The 18,540-nt window shown below is 40.0% G+C and overlaps 1 protein-coding gene across 1 annotated transcript; it reads right to left on the bottom strand.

Annotated features, from left to right (window-relative positions):
* Positions 1 to 13,295: 13,295 nt before the first annotated feature.
* timd4 (T cell immunoglobulin and mucin domain containing 4) lies at positions 13,296 to 16,812 on the bottom strand. The gene is made up of 7 exons (XM_052588640.1): positions 16,646 to 16,812; positions 15,632 to 15,970; positions 15,481 to 15,546; positions 14,792 to 14,883; positions 13,820 to 13,931; positions 13,674 to 13,707; positions 13,296 to 13,586 (listed from the first exon to the last, which is right to left on the bottom strand). Exons 1-7 carry the CDS (start codon positions 16,701 to 16,703, stop codon positions 13,505 to 13,507), a joined length of 783 nt encoding a protein of 260 aa, XP_052444600.1. The 5' UTR covers positions 16,704 to 16,812; the 3' UTR covers positions 13,296 to 13,504.
* Positions 16,813 to 18,540: the final 1,728 nt, after the last annotated feature.

An 18,540-nucleotide genomic window follows, 5' to 3' on the forward strand; every position in this document is an offset into this window, starting at 1 on the left:
GAAGGATGATGATCTCCTGGAGCACCAAAGGGTTCTAAAATCTAGGACACGCAGATGTGGCCCTGGAGTAGGAGTAGAAGGTCCTTAGCCTGGAACATGCAAGCAAAGGTACCTTGGAGTTAAGGTTTGCTCGCCAGAACTTAACCTTGATGCAGATGTCTGTGTGTCTTCTGTCTTTCTGGGCTAGAGACACTGTCTCTCTAGGATGGGGACTCAGGATGTGCTGCATCTGTTGTTGTCTCGATGGCATAGATTCTGAATAAAGTCTAAACGTAGATTATCTCTTTCCTTGCAGGCTGGAGGGTCAGAACGTGGTTGTATATGTTGCTGCCTGGAAGCTGGAGACTCGGGACTTGGTATGTGTTATTGCCTCTTCCCTCATGGGACCAAGGCTCAGAACGTTGGTGATCTGTCACAGTCTTGATGAATGAAAGACCCAGAACTTGCTCTGTTAGTGTCTTTTCCCTGACACGACTCAAAATTAAGGTTGATCTACTATCGTCTCACCTATGCAAGGCTCAGACTCAGAACAGTGGGCAGAAACTGCATTTTGACCAATAGGAAGTCCTGTCCTTCCTGGGCTTTTAACCAAAGGTCATCTTCTTGCCCTCTAAGAGGTGTCTGGCTGTTTTCCTGGCAGCCTTATCTGATGGCGTTGGACAGTTTGCTTATGTTAGTCCACCAAGATCCAATCAAAATGTACCAAACCTTAGTCCACTATAGTGTTAGCCCCGCCATAAACTGGGACCTGGAACGTGCAGTTCACTACAATATATATATATATATATATATATATATATTGTCACGGGAGGAGCACAAGACAGACACAGTGGGCGTGGCGTCAGGCCTCGGAGAGGCTTTTATTAACAGAAATCATAAAACACAGGGAATAAAAGTGGCCAAAAGGGGAAAGTGTCCAAAATAACAGGGAATCTGGTGTCCTCGTTGTGCTGCAGGGTTCGTGTGGGTCGGGCAGTGTTCATGGAGGAAGGGTCCAGGTAAGGGGCGGAGTCCGGCGGCCGCACGCGCTCCCCTCCTTGGTCCGGGGCGCGAGGGGCGGCGGCTTCCTCTAGCGGCCGCATCTCTCTCGTCGGCCGCGGCGCTGGTAGGGGATGGACGGCCCGGCATCCTGGCCCGTCGGCCGTGTAAACGGGTGCGGTTCTCCTCCGGATCGCGGGTCCGGCTGCTCACGTCTCTTGTGGCGCGGGAGTCCCTCAACGCACCCTTCCTGGACCCACGAGGACACCAGCGTGCATGCACGGGGAAGAGACCGGTCTCCCGAGGAGAGGCGCGTTGGGCTTTTAAACAGCGGCGGGGATGAGGCTCCATTCACATCAGGTGTGCCCCATCACACGCCGCCAGCCCTGACTCGTCCAGCGCCCCTCCTCTCACACACCCACTCCAGTCGGGAGCCTGGTGAAGGGCGGCGATTTAGGACGGGGTGCCGGTGACAATCAGGGAGGAGGCAGCTGACTCGTCACATTCCCCCTCCCAAGCGACATCCCCGTCCCCAGAGCGCCACCCACACGGGAGTGCTACCATCCTCAACCAGACTCCAAACGGTCGGAGTGGGCGGGGATTCCTCTCCGGGCGGTCCTCCCTCTCGCAGCGCACCAGAACAGGGACAGAGAAACCGGGTTTTAGTGACAGCCTCAACCAACCAAAGGGTAAAATGACAATGGAAAAGTCACTTACCCCTTGTGTGGCTGGGAGGCTGTCCCCAGTTTTCCTCCGTCCCAGTCTGGGTTCTCACGAACGTTTGCAAGCGAGAGGGAGTGACGTCACCAGACGTTTCCCAACTGCGCTGTCTAGGCTCCGCCTGCCCGCATTCTCCACCAGTGTCACGGGAGGAGCACAAGACAGACACAGTGGGCGTGGCGTCAGGCCTCGGAGAGGCTTTTATTAACAGAAATCATAAAACACAGGGAATAAAAGTGGCCAAAAGGGGAAAGTGTCCAAAATAACAGGGAATCTGGTGTCCTCGTTGTGCTGCAGGGTTCGTGTGGGTCGGGCAGTGTTCATGGAGGAAGGGTCCAGGTAAGGGGCGGAGTCCGGCGGCCGCACGCGCTCCCCTCCTTGGTCCGGGGCGCGAGGGGCGGCGGCTTCCTCTAGCGGCCGCATCTCTCTCGTCGGCCGCGGCGCTGGTAGGGGATGGACGGCCCGGCATCCTGGCCCGTCGGCCGTGTAAACGGGTGCGGTTCTCCTCCGGATCGCGGGTCCGGCTGCTCACGTCTCTTGTGGCGCGGGAGTCCCTCAACGCACCCTTCCTGGACCCACGAGGACACCAGCGTGCATGCACGGGGAAGAGACCGGTCTCCCGAGGAGAGGCGCGTTGGGCTTTTAAACAGCGGCGGGGATGAGGCTCCATTCACATCAGGTGTGCCCCATCACACGCCGCCAGCCCTGACTCGTCCAGCGCCCCTCCTCTCACACACCCACTCCAGTCGGGAGCCTGGTGAAGGGCGGCGATTTAGGACGGGGTGCCGGTGACAATCAGGGAGGAGGCAGCTGACTCGTCACAATATATATATATATATATATATATATATATATATATATATACCGTAATTCCTCAAATAAAAGCCGGGGCCTTTATTTACCTGAACTGCAGAAGGTAACAGGCTTTTATTTGAAGCAGGCTTTTATTAGAGGCAGGCCTTTATTTCTAAATCCATCTGTTTGATAAGCAATTGTTTTAAATAACCCGTTTTAAATTAAAAGCGATAGCGTTCCAGTGGACAGAGATCATAACACTAGCACAGAATCAGTTCGGTTCAGAAGGGGGCATATGTTCCTCTGTGTCATTCTGCTTAATGCTGAATCACGTTGCGCAGTATCATCAGCTCCTCGGTTCTCGAATCGGACGCGTCCGACAGAAACAGTTCTCGGTTCAGTGCACTGGTGATCCGAAAACCGATTCTTGACTCGATAACGAGAAACGCTCCAGCAGTGGGCGTGTACGTTCGTTATCTGGCTCTGTTGCACCTCGTGCAAGTGAGAAGTGAATACACATCCAGAGCAGTGGGCATCTATAGATCCAGCACCCAGGGAGCAAATTGGGGTTCAGTGCCTTGCCCAAGGGCACTTCAGCCATGGGTATTAATGGTGGAAGACAGCGCATTAACTCCCTCCCACCTACAACTCCTGTCAGCACTGAGACTCGCCAACCTTCTGGTAACTAGTCCGGCTCTCTAACCATTAGGCCACAGCTGCCCTAATACACACGCAACACATATTGTGCTAGTTCAGATGGTTAGCTAAACGAGTTACATCATTATCATCATTTCATGAGTTCACCCTTACATCTAATCTGATAGCAAATAGTACGCATATTTTGGTGTGCTGTCTTAGGGGAAAGCTCCGAGCTTGGTATATAGCCTGAACCCAGAGAACTCCCCGAAAAAAGCTTAAACGTTAGCTTAAAGACAGCAGCCAGAGAGCAAACATTTTTAGTTGCCCCCCCCCAAAATATGTGTACTGTGAAAAGGTATGGGTTAAAATTTGTGTAGAAAAAGGGGGCAGGGCAGCCAGGGCAGCCCGTGCAGTGCTTAGTTGGAGCTGCGGCTTGCACCATCAGACTGGCGAGCCCTACATTCTGCTAGAAGAGGAGCATAATGGCAGATATAATGGCACGATGCTGCAGTGGAAGAGAGAGCCCTGTCCGATGCTGAATAGGCAAGAAGATTCGAGGCACGGTTTCTTGCATCGGATGGAGGGCTCCAATGCAACCGAAGGTAGCTCTGCTGCACTGGGAGGGAGATCAACATCTGCCGCTGAATACGCAGTGTAACTCAAATGACAGATGGAGGGTTCACCCTGCAACCGAAAGGAGTCTTGGATCTGTTGCACAGGAAAGGGAGTCCCGTTAATGCTGAATAAGCAAGGAGATGCGACTGATGGAGGGATTCTCACTGCGCCCGAAGGGAGCTGTGGTTCTGCTGCACCAGAAGGAAGGGTGACCCTTGTGGCTGAATACGAGGCGTGGTTTGATGCCTTGGATGGAGTCCGCCGGCGAGCATGCAGCACAACTCAAAATGAAAAACAGAGGGGAGAGCCCTGTCTGATGCATAATAAGCCATGAGATTTGAAACAACAGCTCTTATTGCGACCAAGGAGGGCTCTTATTGCGACCAAAGGTGCTGACTTTTTTCATTGGAAAGGAGTCTTTTTGATTTACTTCGATTTAAACATGGTTAACAAGCAACGTCATTTTTTTAACTGATCAGGGCTACATGGGCTTCTTGTATGTGGAGATGATTATACCTGATGTAGCTTTTAAAAGCATCTGATGACCATCGACCGAGGGCCTGTATCTGATTCTGTGAGAGGCCTTTTTGAGTTGCTGTAGTTGTTGCTCCGATGTGGCTGGAAAAGAAAATTCTATGTGTAAGACTGATTGAGCGAGGATCAGTTTCAAGTGTTTTTGTAACCAAAAACATGTAACGGTATGGCTGTCATCGGCGAAGAGATGGTCCTTATGCAGATTTAGACTGAGCGTTCCTGGGTTGGAAATAAGAAAAAAAGAGCCTGATAAGATCAAATTGGAGATGGGAGATTAAACATACATATAGAGTGGACTTTGCTTTCTTGGTGCACCTTAATTTGTTTAATGAAGTAAGCATTAGTTTTGCTAACAAGTATGGATAAATCAGAGATTATCGGGTTGAGTTTGGGGTTGAATTTAGAGGTTATTGCAATTTCTGAACATCTCAGAAAACCAAAAATCAAATAAAAACATGGCTTCGAGGGTGCGAGCAGCATGGATATAATGGTTTCCTGTGCAGAGATTTTGGATGCATTCATGTAGTGCAAGGGAGTAAATCCCAGTTTGAGGCCAGACAATCAATAATTGGTAAAGTTAGTGTCTGGGTGCTGATAAAGTTCAGAGGAAAGGCAGAAATATTAACTCGATAAGTAGTTTCTAGATTTTTTTATTGGTAGCTTTCATGACTGGGAATACTGTACAGGCATGATCCCCACCACAATAATTACTGATGCAGAAAAACTTGCATTGCTGTCACACACATCTTCTTCTGTTAAAATTTCCGCAAACCTAATGATTGTTGGACAATGAGATAGTTTCTCTACTAGAATCCGATATTAGATTTGTGGTTGCAGAACGAGGGACGTAGCTGGCTGATTTGACTTGCATTGGTTCTGGGCTGGGTATTATAGCGGGATTAATTTGGGGGCATGAGATAGTAAAGATAATAAAATACTGTTGTGGAGACCAGAGTCCAGTGCGCTGATTCCACTGAGCAACACGTACTGCACATTTGGTTGAAAATAATTAATGGTACGTACAGAATTGAGTTTGCCATAATACAGTGTGAGTTCCGTGACTAATCGCCATTGTAATCATTAACTTTGCGCTGTCTATGGGGAAAATAGAGCAAACTATTTCCAAGTAGTGTTCAAATGATATAGTGAATTCGGAAAATGAAAGGGAGTGGGATTTGGGAGTTTAATTTTTTTTATGTTACATAGAAATCTCCACAATCTATATGTCGATGAGATTTGGTGGGAAATAGCAGAGCGAGGAGAGATGAGAGATCAGTGTCCACACCTGTGAGAATCTAAAATTTGATTATTAGGTACAGGAGGTATAGTCATAGGTATTAGGTATAGGTATAGTTCTTATGTCTAGTGTTGTATGTTTATATTTATGTTTATTTATGTAGCACCGTGGTCCTGCGAGACACAACATTTTGTCCCACTTTATGTCCACACATGTAGCAGAATGAAAATAAAACTCGACTTGACCTGGCAGGGTACCACGTCGAGTGACCTCTATGGTGCCTTTTATTCAGTTCTCTCTGACCACAGCAGGTTTTGGAGAAGCAGTGACAGTGGCCTTCACAAGGATTTCTGCAGCGGCCCTGACAGTATTTTTTGGGCCCATGTTGGCTGAGAAACTGAGCTCTGTCGCCATGTGAGCGGCAGGAACCTCTATGGCGGTAGTGCCAGGAATTTGTGGGACAGGCTTGACAGGGAGTTCTGGGAAGCTCTAGGTGACTCCATTTTTAGAAATATGATTGGATGGTGCTGTACTTTACTAACTAAAACTTAATTAACTATTTAATATACACATCCCTAGGTGAGTGGTTCTGCAAGACACTAAAACTACCGCCTCAGACCAAGACGCAAGATGCTAAGGGTGGAAGGATGGAGGGGTCACCCATTTCAGCCCGCCAGATGCAAGGCTGACCCTGTTTGATAAGGGTCACAATTAACGGCCCCCTTTTATTCAATACTTTTTGAAACCTACATTTGCCAGTTTAACAGGTCTAAATTTTCTCCTATAATGCCTGATGAGGTTAGAGAACACCTGACAAAAGATTAGAGACAATTCCTTCATCCAGAATCACTTTATATTCTCAGCTCCATGTTGGTGCTTCTTCTCTTCAGTTCCTTTCATTTTCTATAGGGTTCAGGTCAGAGGACTGGAATGGCTATAGCAGAAGCTTGGTTTTGAGCTCAGTGACCCATTTCTGTGTTGTTTTTGAAATTTGTGTCTGAATTATTGTACTGTTGGAAGAATCCAAACATGGCCCATTATAAGATTTCTAACAGAGTCAGTCACTTACTGATTTTTTATCTGTTGGTATTTGAAAGAATTAAAGATGCCATGTATCTAAACAAGATGTCCAGGACCTCCAGCAGAAATATAGGCCCACAACATCAAAAATACAGCTGTATATTTCATTGTACACATGGGGTACTTTTTATCCCTGTTTTCACCAGACCCATCTTGAGTGTTTTCTGCTAAAAAGCTCATTTTTTTGTTTCATCTCACCATAGAAGACAGTCCTATTTGAAGTTCCAGTCATGTCTGATAAATTAATATGCTTTAGTTTGTTTTTGAATGAGCTAGGATAATTTTTCTTGCAACCCTCTCAGACAACATGTGTTGATGTAGGTTCTATTTGACAATTTTTTTAAAGGTTTTATGAACCAGAGACTCAACTATTTCCTGCAATTCTCCAGCTGTGACCGTTGGAGAGTCTTTAGCCACTCAAACTCTCCTTCTCACCCCACATTAGGACGATATAGACACATGTCCTCTTCCAGGCAGATTCGTAACATTTTCTGTTGATTGGAAATTCTTAATTATTGCCCTGATGGTGGAAATTGGAATTTTCACTGCTCTAGCTATTTTTTAAAGCTACTTCACCAATTTGTCAAGATCAATTATCTTTTGCCGCACATCAGAAATATATTCTTTGGTTTTTCTCATTGTGATGGGTGATTAAGGGAATTTGGGTTTTGTTTTCCCTCCTCTTTATATTTCTGTGAAACAGGTAGCCATGGCTGGATTATTTCATGTTTATAATCACGCTGGAGTGCTCAAAATTGTGAATATGAATGGGAATATACTTCAGAGATATTTTACTCATAAAAATTTCAAGGGGGGCCAATAATTGTGTCCAACGAGCATTTGAGAAAAACCTTTATTTCATAATGGACCCCCCCCCCCCTCCCCATTTTAAATTCTCATTATCCAATGACAGGATACATTTTTGTGAATTTTTAAACTAAAAGATCAAAAGTATTAACAATGCAGACGAATTTTCACAGCCTTCTTTGATCATATCTACCAAGAGGGCTGGTATTTTTGGCCATGACTGTATCTTTAATAATTTATAGATAATTTTAGCTTATTTTTGAAACAGTACTTTAAACAAATCATGGAATAGCATCTCCTCTAAATGAAACCTCTTCTCTGGGTTGCTCTTCACACACTCTTTTTACGATACAAATCATTGCAAAGCAACTTCACAGAAAATTACATTTCTTCAGTATTTAATAGTAACTTATCAGTGCTGTCTGTCAGTTTATATGCATATGGCTGAAATTTTTCCAGACTGGAGCCTATGTAAATCCTATAAATCCAATGGCAAAATAGAGAAACAAATAGAGACATAATTAGCGTAGCTGCTGTTCCAACCAAGTAAAATTTATTAGTTAACCCAAGCTAAAGAATAATAATACGCAAATTATGAGATGCATTATTTGAATGCTTGGCGAAAAGAGATGTGTCTTTAATCTAGATTTAAACAGAGAGAGTGTGTCTGAACCCCGAACATTATCAGGAAGGCTATATGGGAGCCAAATGCTAAAAAGTTCTACCTCCTTTAGTGGACTTTGCTATCCTAAGAACTACCAAAATCCAGCATTTTGTGACCTTAGGGAGTGTGGTAGAAGGCTACTTACATTTACAATCTACATTTGTTATTGTATTTCTGATGTTATCTATTTTATCAGTAAAGAAATTCATAGTCATTACTATTTAACTGTGAGGGATTATTTAAATCAGGTGGCATCTGGTTATTTGTTAATCTATCCACTATGCTAAATAAAAACCACGGATTGTTTTGGTTATTTTCAACGAGTTTGTTGATATGCTTGGCCCTGGCTGTTTTTAGAGCCTGTCAATAGCTGGACATACTGTTTTCCCTGCTCCACCTGCTCATCCTGAGCTCTGGTGGATTCAGGACTACACATACAACAGAAGAAAGAGGCAAACCTCCAAAACCTCTTGTTCTTCCTCTTCTTCTTCATTCTCCTGTCTCTCCTGTCCTCCTCCCTCACCGGTACACAGGTGTCTCGTCGGAATGAAGATGGACCTCCGCCTTGTGGTCTGTGTGTAAGTGATTCACCGGGATTGACCTCGTGCACACATACACCACCCTCTGCTTTCTCTCTGCAAGATTGTCGCTGTCCCATACTCGTCAAAATCAAATGCTATTAACAACTGAATACAATTTAAACAAACAATACTCCTTACACGCCACAAAGAAAGTAGGTGAGTCTTGTGCTTTATATAGTCGCAACATTCTAAAACTTCTCTATCGTGAGCTGAGAGCAGGAGATCCTCACAAGCACTTAACAATCTCAAAATAAATAAAATAAAATACAATTAATTAATTTAATATCTTTATATATTATTCGATTACTTCATTTAAAAAAGCATTTATCACAAGCACTCATCTTCATGTAATTATCATTGTTGTTTATTTTTTATGTGTTTAATTGTTTGTTTTTAGCAAGAAACCATAAAGACGTTTCAAGATGTTTAATTTGTGCAGTAACATGTTGTGCTATAGATGCTCTACACACCTGTGTGATCTTGACATTCATAGTTGTTTAAAAGTAATTATTTATTTAAGAATAGCTCAGAGTTAGTTCTAAATAAAGCTCTAGAGTCATTTGTTTGCAGATTCCACTTGATTTTATTTGATCTAATGCAATTGCATTCATTTTAATTAACTAAAATGTAATACACTTTTTGAGGCATGTAAAGCACAATGTGTTGACTCGTGTCTCAATGTATTCCAGGATGCATTAACCAAAAAGCTATTACAAAATATAGCCTAACAAATATACTGGGAATGTCCATTTCCTTTTTTTTTTATTATTATGTTAAAATATAATTATAATATTCTGTCTGAACCTGCTGTTCCTTCTAAACATGCTGGTCATCTGTGTTACAGAATAGCCCTGCAAATTAAGTTTACGACATAAAGTACTATTAGGCTATTTGTATATGGAACTGAACCAAGCAAGTTTCTACTTTCTACTTACGTTTTAATTTGTGAACACTCTAATAGACTAATCATTGATCTTCAGGCTGTTTGAATTTTTTTTGCAGTGATCCACTGATCATTGATACAGGTGGGAGTTTAAATGTTATGGTTTTGTTTGTTTTAAGTAGCCTATATGAATTACCATTATCATTTGGTTGAAATATTGTGTGTCATTATGCTTGACATTAGCTTATTCTATGTGTGTGTGTGTGTTCGTGTGTGTGTTTTACAAATGTTGTCCTATATGTTATCCATGATATAGTGAAACCACTTCAACATTAAAAAAAAGAGTACAGGCTCCGTATATTGTAGATCACTTCATCATTTTTACATCTAAAATATTAAACAAAATAATTTGGGGAAAATTGTTAGCATATTTAAATATGAAATATGTGTTATTTCATTGTAATTACCAGATTTTTGTCCTAAAATCAATAAAATAAAATAATCTTTATGAAATAATGAAATAACTGACGATTGAGCATGTGGTAAAATCAACTGCAAATCAAAGACATTAAATCTCTGAAGATCTCAGCAAAGAAGGATCAAACATCTCCACTAACAGCTTCATCAGGTTCACTCATTAGATTGACTTTATTTCTGTCAGACATCTAGAGAAGCTCTTATTGAGAATTAACAGAGGTTTAAATGTTGATATTTGATTCATTTGAAGTCACCATTGTGGTGATCAGTGTTTGGTTTAGTTGGGATCTTGGTCCTCATACTTCTTGTGTTAGCTTGTCTTTGGCTGTTGTAACTGTGTGTTATAAAGCACTCTTACTGTGGCAGAGAGTGTTGAGCTCAAGTGTTAGCATTAATGGTGACAAAATTATAGCAAAATAATATATTAGTGTTTTGTTGCAACTACGTTTATTTTCTTGGATAGAAATCTTGTAGAAAAAATCATCATCAAAAATGCAAGATATGAATCACATCAATGGTGACAATCAAAACAAAACATTCTGTTAAATAAGGATGAATTTGTGCTATGAAGCGGTTTTGATGTCTGTGTGTAAGTACATGATGCTTTTAGTCAATTTTTTAAAAATTGCATGCATTTTGTCCGTCTTCAAAATAAGCAAGTATTTTGCTCTTGGCTTCTGTACTGTAGATTTAAAGGGCTTGGGGGTTATAAATGAAAAAAAAAAATTAATAAACAAAGCTAACTTCATGACCTCAAATACTTAATATGTGATGACTTTTTCATCATCAACAAAGAACTGATACCACCTGAGCTCTCTTTTTTTTCTCTTTACTGCAGTGTTTCACAAAAACACAGTAACAGCAGTCAGAGACAAGCTAAACGAAGAAGTAGCTGGATCCCAACTAAACCAAACACTGTCCACCACAATAGTGACTTCAAATGAATCAAATATCAACATTTAAACCTCTGTTAATTCTCAATAAGAGCTTCTCTAGATGTCTGACAAAAATAAAGTCAATCTAATGAGTGAACCTGATGAAGCTGTTTGTGGAGATGTTTGATCCTTCTTTGCTGAGATCTTCAGAGATTTAATGTCTTTGATTTGCAGTTGATTTTACCACATACTCAATCGTCAGTTATTTCATTATTTCATAAAGATTATTTTAGGACAAACACAGTGTCTGGAAATTACTTTGAAATAGCATGACTCTAAATATAATGCATCCTGAGAGTGTTGATTTGGTCCAGAAACAGTATAAATTATGCCTAAATGAACCTTAAATGATGATAAAAATATTTCTACTGACCACTTTTGAACTAGTTTTTAACCTTGTAAGGAGGTTCTCTGAACGTCTAAATTGGACGTACAGAAGACGTCAAAAAAAGATGTCATAAAAACTTTCATTCTGGTTCCTCAGTGGATGTCTTTTCAACGTCAGCAAACGTAGCTCTGCCCAGTGGGTGATTTCCTCTCTTAATAAGTCCTGTTGAATTTACATGTGTGGGCCTTTGAAGTATTATCCCAAATCACTGCAAAGCTACTGCACCTTTACTACCATGATCAACTATAAATGCTGGAAAGGCCAACATAACTATATGAAACTAAATACACAAAAGTTCTATTAACATTACTGGAAGAATCAAAAGGCTGGAGTTTGATTTGATTACTCACTTGACAGAACAGCACATCACAGGATGACATCGACACAAATAGATACAGATCACGTCAATGATTTACAAAATGACAAACATAAAGATGATATTTCAAATATACAGTCATTTGATTCAGATCTAATAAGCACATACACACTAGTTTCTGGAGGAAATATTAAGTGTCTGAAGAAATTCTGTAAAGCAATAAATCATATTTTCATATGCTGCAGTGTACAGCTGCAGGGGCGGCACAGGACAGAAACACATGTCAAGGACGTTACTGGATCCAGAGCAGCTGCTTATCCAGAGTCTTATTATTACCACACAGTTCTATGTCCCTACTGGATATTGTCTGTGTCCAAGTGATATATTTCAGAGACAGGCCTATATGTGTTTAAATTCAGTTTTCATTTCAGAAGTTTTATGTGTTTTCACATTCGTTTCCTATATTTTGACATCCCCTAGATGGCACCAGCTGCTCTCTGCTTTTCCCTAGTATCTTGATGTTTACACTTGACACTTACACGTCTCCAGTGACAAAGGTTCTTCTTGTGGTACCATCTGCATTTTCTTGCCATCATCTTGTGACCGCTCTAACTCAGCTCAGGAGTCCTGACTGCTACAATTGAAGATCAGATACTTAAAGGGTTAGTTCACTGAAAAATCTAAATTATGTCATTATTAACTCACCCTCATGTAGTTCCAAACCCGTAAGACCTCTGTTCATCTTCGGAACACAGTTTAAGATATTTTAGATTTAGTCCGAGAGATTTCTGTCCCTACATTGAAAACGTATGTACGGTATACTGTCCATGTCCAGAAAGGTAAGAAAAACATAATCAAAGTAGTCCATGTGACATCAGAGGGTCAGTTAGAATATTTTGAACCATCGGAAATACATTTTGGTCCAAAAATAGCAAAAACTACGACTTTATTCAGCATTTTCTTCTCTGCCGTGTCTGTTGTGAGCGAGTTCAAAACACAGAAGTTTAGTTATATCCGGTTCACAAACGAATCACTCGATGTAACCGGATCTTCTTGAACCAGTTCACCAAATCGAACTGAATCGTTTTAAACGGTTCGCGTCTCCAATGCGCATTAATCCATAAATGACTTAAACTGTTCTCTGAGTTCAAACAAACCAATATCCCGGAGAAATTCATTTATGCAATCAGTACACCGACTGAACTGCTGTGAAGAGAGAACTGAAGATGAACACCGAGCCGAGCCAGATAATGAACGAAAGATTGACTCGTTCTCTAAATTAAGGCGGACCAAGAAAGCAAAGTCCACTATATTTTAAACTGTGTTCCGAAGATAAATGGAGGTCTCACAGGTTTGGAACAACATGAGGGTGAGTTATTAATGACATAATTTTCATTTTTCGGTGAACTTACCCTTTAAACTTAAAGTTTTCTGTTGACCAATACATTAGTGGGTCAAACAGCCCTCCATTATTTGTGTGGTGCAATTTTTGTGTTTAGCTGGACAAATAAACAAAATAGTAATAAATATTCCGATGTATTATTGTGAAGTAAAATGTTTAATGTAAAGAAAAAAAATGTGCATGACATATTTTTTGTAGGATGTATATATATATATATATATATATATATATATATATATATATATTTACAATTTTACAGGCGTTTACGTTCTTAAAGGGATACTTCACAAAAAAATGAATCTGTTGTCTACATATAAAATACACCTTTTTGGAATATGCCATTTTTGGGTGAGCTATCCCTTTCTCAAATCAGAAATGAACAATATTAAAAGACTTGCAAGATGTTTACATGTCTGTGTATTTATTAAGGAAAAAAAACAGGTGTTTTTATGTCTATTCCAGGGTGTAGATGTTCTCCTCCACTGGTCTTCTTGTGCGTATTTCATAAATAATGTGTCGGGGCTCCTTTGAGAAACTGAGGTTCAAAACATAGCAGTCATTGAGATTGAACTGATTATAGAAAGGCACTGTGGTATTCTCAAAGTAAATCACACGCACTTACCACCCACTGTCAAAGGCCTTCCCATAAAAGCCACCTGAATAAGAATATACACTAATTTCAGTAAAGATATATGTATGCTCTTAACTTATAACAGCATTTTCATTAAACAAACGTCCAGTAGATTCATAACTGAGTGCTATACGTACGTTTGAAGGTTAAAAAGGCCAGTGCTCCCAAGAGGAGCAGGAGCAGACTGAGAGACAGAGACAGAACCGGGATGTTTATCTGTAGCGTGATCCTAGAGATCGGCTCCTCCATCTTTAAATCACAAATTGACAAGAGTTTCATCATTTTAAGAGGCATTTTGAGTTTTAAAACAATTATTTAAATGTGACTTCCACCTTGCCATTTATACGTATACCCTTTTATTTGACTGCATTTTTTTGATCAATTTTTATTTTTAAATATAGTAAACTGTGTAAAATGATTACTATTTAAAACAGCTATTTTATATGTTCATACATTTAAAGTGTAATTTATTCCTGTGATGCAAATCTGAATTTTCAGCAGTCATTACTCCAGTCTTCAGTGACACATGGTCCCTGAAAAATCATTGATAATCATAATTCAAATTATTATCAGTGTTTTTCTGCTTTAGATTTATGTGAGAACTATGAGACATTTTCTCAGGGTTGTTTGTTTAATAGAAAGTAAAAAAGAACAGCATTTATTTGAAATTACATTCCCTTTACTGCACATTTTGGTCAATTTAATGCATCCTGAATAAAGTTATTACATTCTTTAAAAAACAAAATCTTCCTGATCCCAAACTTGTTAAATAGTTTGTATATAAGTAAAAGATAAGTGAGATGCAACAAACTTTATACAACATGCTGGCAGTTATATGTTGCAAGATACAAAGACTCAATGACTCATAAGCTTGCTCATAATATTACTTTAAATATTCTTAATTATGTATAATAATACATAATTTCTTTTTTTTTTTTTTTTTACATGGAGAGCAATTATTTAAACTGCAGTATTTATTATTGAATGGATTACTGTAATCAATAATTACATTGACTAAAATTATAATTGTGTGTACAGGAAGTTCCGTTAGAATCTTAACAGTGATATGTTCATTTTCCATATACTGTGTATGAGCAGCGGTAACTCACCATAGCCACAGAATGCACATGGGTGACATTCTGCCAGGAAATGTCAGAGAATGATGAGTCTGCTCCTCTGGACTGATCTGACAGTGAAGACACTAGGAAATTCAGAGCGAAACTCAGGAAATCGCTTTTGCTACTCATGCCGGTTGACACGTGAGAACTATCACCTACCCACAAGGGTCTCTGACATTTGAGTTATATCTCTATGTGGTCTCTTATGACACAGTAAGACTTTGTACCATTGCAACTGAAATGCAGCTGGTGATTCATCATAGGTTGTGGTCTGACTGAATGGTAAAACCAAGTGTCTAAGAAAGAAAACTTGCATGACACTGATGCAAATTTGGTATAAAAGGCATTAGCTGTTAAAATCAGTCAGCAGAAATGAATTCTAAGGCAAGACACTATAGATCTGGGCTACTTTGCTCGCATTACTTTCTTTCAGACTGCACTCATTACTGAAGTGTTTATTTTATTATACTTGTTCTATTTATGTCTTTGGAATTCAATTACAATACATTTTTAAATGTACTGTTCTCAAATGTAGCTTTTCTCAAGCTCTACATACACCAAATTCTGGACCATCTATATTGAACCTGGCTTTATCCATGCTTAGATTTCTGTTTTGGAAATGCATATACATATGCATATTTCGACAACTTTTTAAATAACTTTGCATAAATGCACCTCACCTGTCTGTGTCTCCAGTGGCTCTGTAATAATGGGGGTCGTGGTTGTTGGAGGTGCAGTTGTTGGAGCTTCAAAAATAAAAATACATGAAGATTTATTAAAATACAAAGCTTTCCAAATTGTATCCAACTTTAAAGCATCTGCATGACTTGCCTTTCATGACCCTCAATGTGTAGGACACCTTCTTATCATTGAAAAACCCTTCTATGTCCACTCTACAGCAGTACGGCCCGCTGTCTGACTTCTGTATTTTTTGGATTCCCAGGTCCATTTGTCCCGACAGAACGTCTCCGATGAGCTTGTACCTGTCGGAGACTTTAGAGATGACTCCATACTCATCTGTTTGTACGATGATGTCGTGGCACCAGAACGTTCCACAGTCCCGTCCCCAGCAGACGTGGCTCAAGCCGTGGTGCTTCACTGAGTAATGGCACGGCAAAATCACTGTGCTGCCCTCCGTCACGAGAAACGCCAACACGGAGGACCCATGAGCTGCATGGAAACATTTCAACATTTCAGAGGTTCCTTTGGAAATGAATTTGAATACACTTTATTAGTTCATGTAATTAAGAATTCAAAAAAAAAAAAAAAAAAAAAAAACAGGGGGTTAGTTCATGTTAATTGGGACATTTTTCCAAGTCATCTCTTTTGCAAAAAGTGTCACAATTGACCTGAATTAACCTGGAAAAAAAGGTTCCTTTAGAGAGGAGAGTGAATACATTGCATTAGTTTATATAATGAATTAGTAAAAAATATATAATAAAAAATATTTAAAAAATTCTAAAACTTGCCTTAGATAAAATGTCAAAAATTAAATTAAATATAATTTTTCATAAAAAACATCTTAAATCCAATGAAAAAAATAAAACGAATGGAAGATTTGTTTACATAAAATATATCTATCTACACTGTAAAAGAAAGTACAAGTCAAAAAAAGGGTCAAATGACTGGAAGCTAATAGCTGCCAAACAAAAACAGTAAAATTAGAGTAAAATACCTTATCTGAAATAAAGTGCAAAAACAATAATTTTACAGAAATTTTCATTAAAGGTTTTACAGAATTATTTTATTTACAGAATTATTTACATCTATTTACAATATGTATCTATATATCTATTTATGTATCTACACTGACATAATCTTTTAAGTTCATAGTGTGTTTCTTGCCTGAAATGGTAAGGAGGAGGATCCAGCGTAGTACTGATAACCAGGGAGGAGCAGCCATTCCAAACAGCCAGTGTGGAGTTCAGGCGACACTGCCTCGTGCTGGGAGGCACCAAGGTTATGCAGAGGAGACCATGTGAAAGAGTTGCAGTGTTCTCCAGCCCTGCGCCTGTGACATCTCCATGAAGGACAGGGCCACTGACCCATCTGCAGTCCTCGTCTGGAGGTGGAGTCATGTGGCGAAGAACAGGGCCATTGTGTATGAGTTTTATCTGGATATCTTAGCCATGTGCCTGTTAACAGGCTCCGTGAATGATTCAGTGGGCCTGCACACAGCACACGCCATGTCCATGGTTCCATGTGTGTTTCCTATTGTTGGTAAACAAAGTGCCACACATGTTCAGCAGTCACAGCTGGAGCTTAGGATAAACCAGCTAATTATTCATCAGACTCCAGGAATTGACTAAATATTGAACAAACACTGACAGAGTGAGACTATTCAGTTGGAACAGCTAAAGACTGTTCAGGTATTTTGAGCATGAATTGTAACATACAAATTGTGTTGTAATGCAGACACAGATAATTATTCATTAGGCTGAATGACCTAGGAGGCTTACAAATAGTGTTAAATTGTTTCTCAAATGAGCTGCTCCACCTCTATTGAATCAATTTAAATTCCCTGGTTTGGCTAAGTTTTATTAACTGAATACAGCAATATGCACTACAGCAAGAAAAAATCATATCTGATTTTGAGTTGTAAATTTTGAACTAAAAAAGGTGAGATAGATATAACATCACAAAAACACGTATTTCTGTTGAGTTTTCCTTGCATATGAAGCTGAAAAAATGTACTTGATTACTAACATAACCTCAGTTTCCTGAGATATGGGAACAAGTATTTTGTCTTGCTAAAAGATGCTATGGGAAAAAGCCTTTTTCTCCTGAACTGAAGCATGTGCCTACGGGTATAAATAAGGGACGTGCATTCACTCTACAGATTTTTGCTCCGGAGCCGAGTAGTCTATGAAATGTATTTGCTCAAAGCCATTCATCTTTGTGTTTGCGGCACTTGTGGATGACTCATGCGTCTGTTGAGGGCGTATGAACATGGCATCGCTACGATCGCATCTCTCACTCCTCAAGGGGAGTGCAGCAGACCCCTCTGTCGCCACCCATCCCGGTTTACCTGGTTCGCTTTCTCGATGCTCCCATCTCCCAGGCAGTCCTATTCGGCGAAATGGTGTCAGGGCCAAATCCTTAATCAATGTAAAGCTGACATTTAGTTGACATGCAGAAGTACATGAAGACTTAAAAGACTTAACCCTGTGAAATATAAATTTAATTTTAGTTGGAATTAGATGCCATTGTAAGGATTTTAAGGAAACAGTCATTTTGTAGAAAAAATATTATACAAAGCTCTGGTTTTATCTTTAACACACATTTTAGAAGTTGTAATTCTTTATGAGTAAGTGTAATTATATTTTATTATATATATATCATCAAAAAGTTGATTTCACCAATTCCGTTCAAAAAATGAAACTTGCATATTATATTCATTAATTACAAAACAGACTGATATGTTTCAAATGTTTATTTCTTTTAATTTTGATGACTTCCTGGTATACAGCTGAACCTTGCACCTCAGAAAACACAGTCGACCAACACCAGCAGATGACATGGCACACCAAACCATCACTGACTGTGGAAACTTTACACTGGACCTCAAGCAACATGGATTGTGTGCCTCTCCTATCTTCCTACAGACTCTGGGACGCTGATTTCCAAACAAAATGCAAAATTTACTTTCATCAGAGAACATAACTTTGGACAACTCAGTGGCAATCCAGTCCTTTTTGTCTTTAGCCCAGGCAAGACACTTCTTGAATGCGACAGCTGAA

This window comes from Carassius gibelio, chromosome B21, assembly GCF_023724105.1.
Source record: "Carassius gibelio isolate Cgi1373 ecotype wild population from Czech Republic chromosome B21, carGib1.2-hapl.c, whole genome shotgun sequence".
NCBI classification, from domain to species: domain Eukaryota; kingdom Metazoa; phylum Chordata; class Actinopteri; order Cypriniformes; family Cyprinidae; genus Carassius; species Carassius gibelio.

Coding starts and splice junctions, on each gene's coding strand:
- timd4 (XM_052588640.1), bottom strand. CDS start 16,703: ATGGCTGCTCCTCCCTGGTTATCAGTACTACGCTGGATCCTCCTCCTT. Junction 13,932..14,791: donor ATGTGCATTCTGTGGCTATG/GTGAGTTACCGC, acceptor TGTGATTTAAAG/ATGGAGGAGCCGATCTCTAG. Junction 13,587..13,673: donor AAGGCCTTTGACAGTGGGTG/GTAAGTGCGTGT, acceptor TTTGAACCTCAG/TTTCTCAAAGGAGCCCCGAC.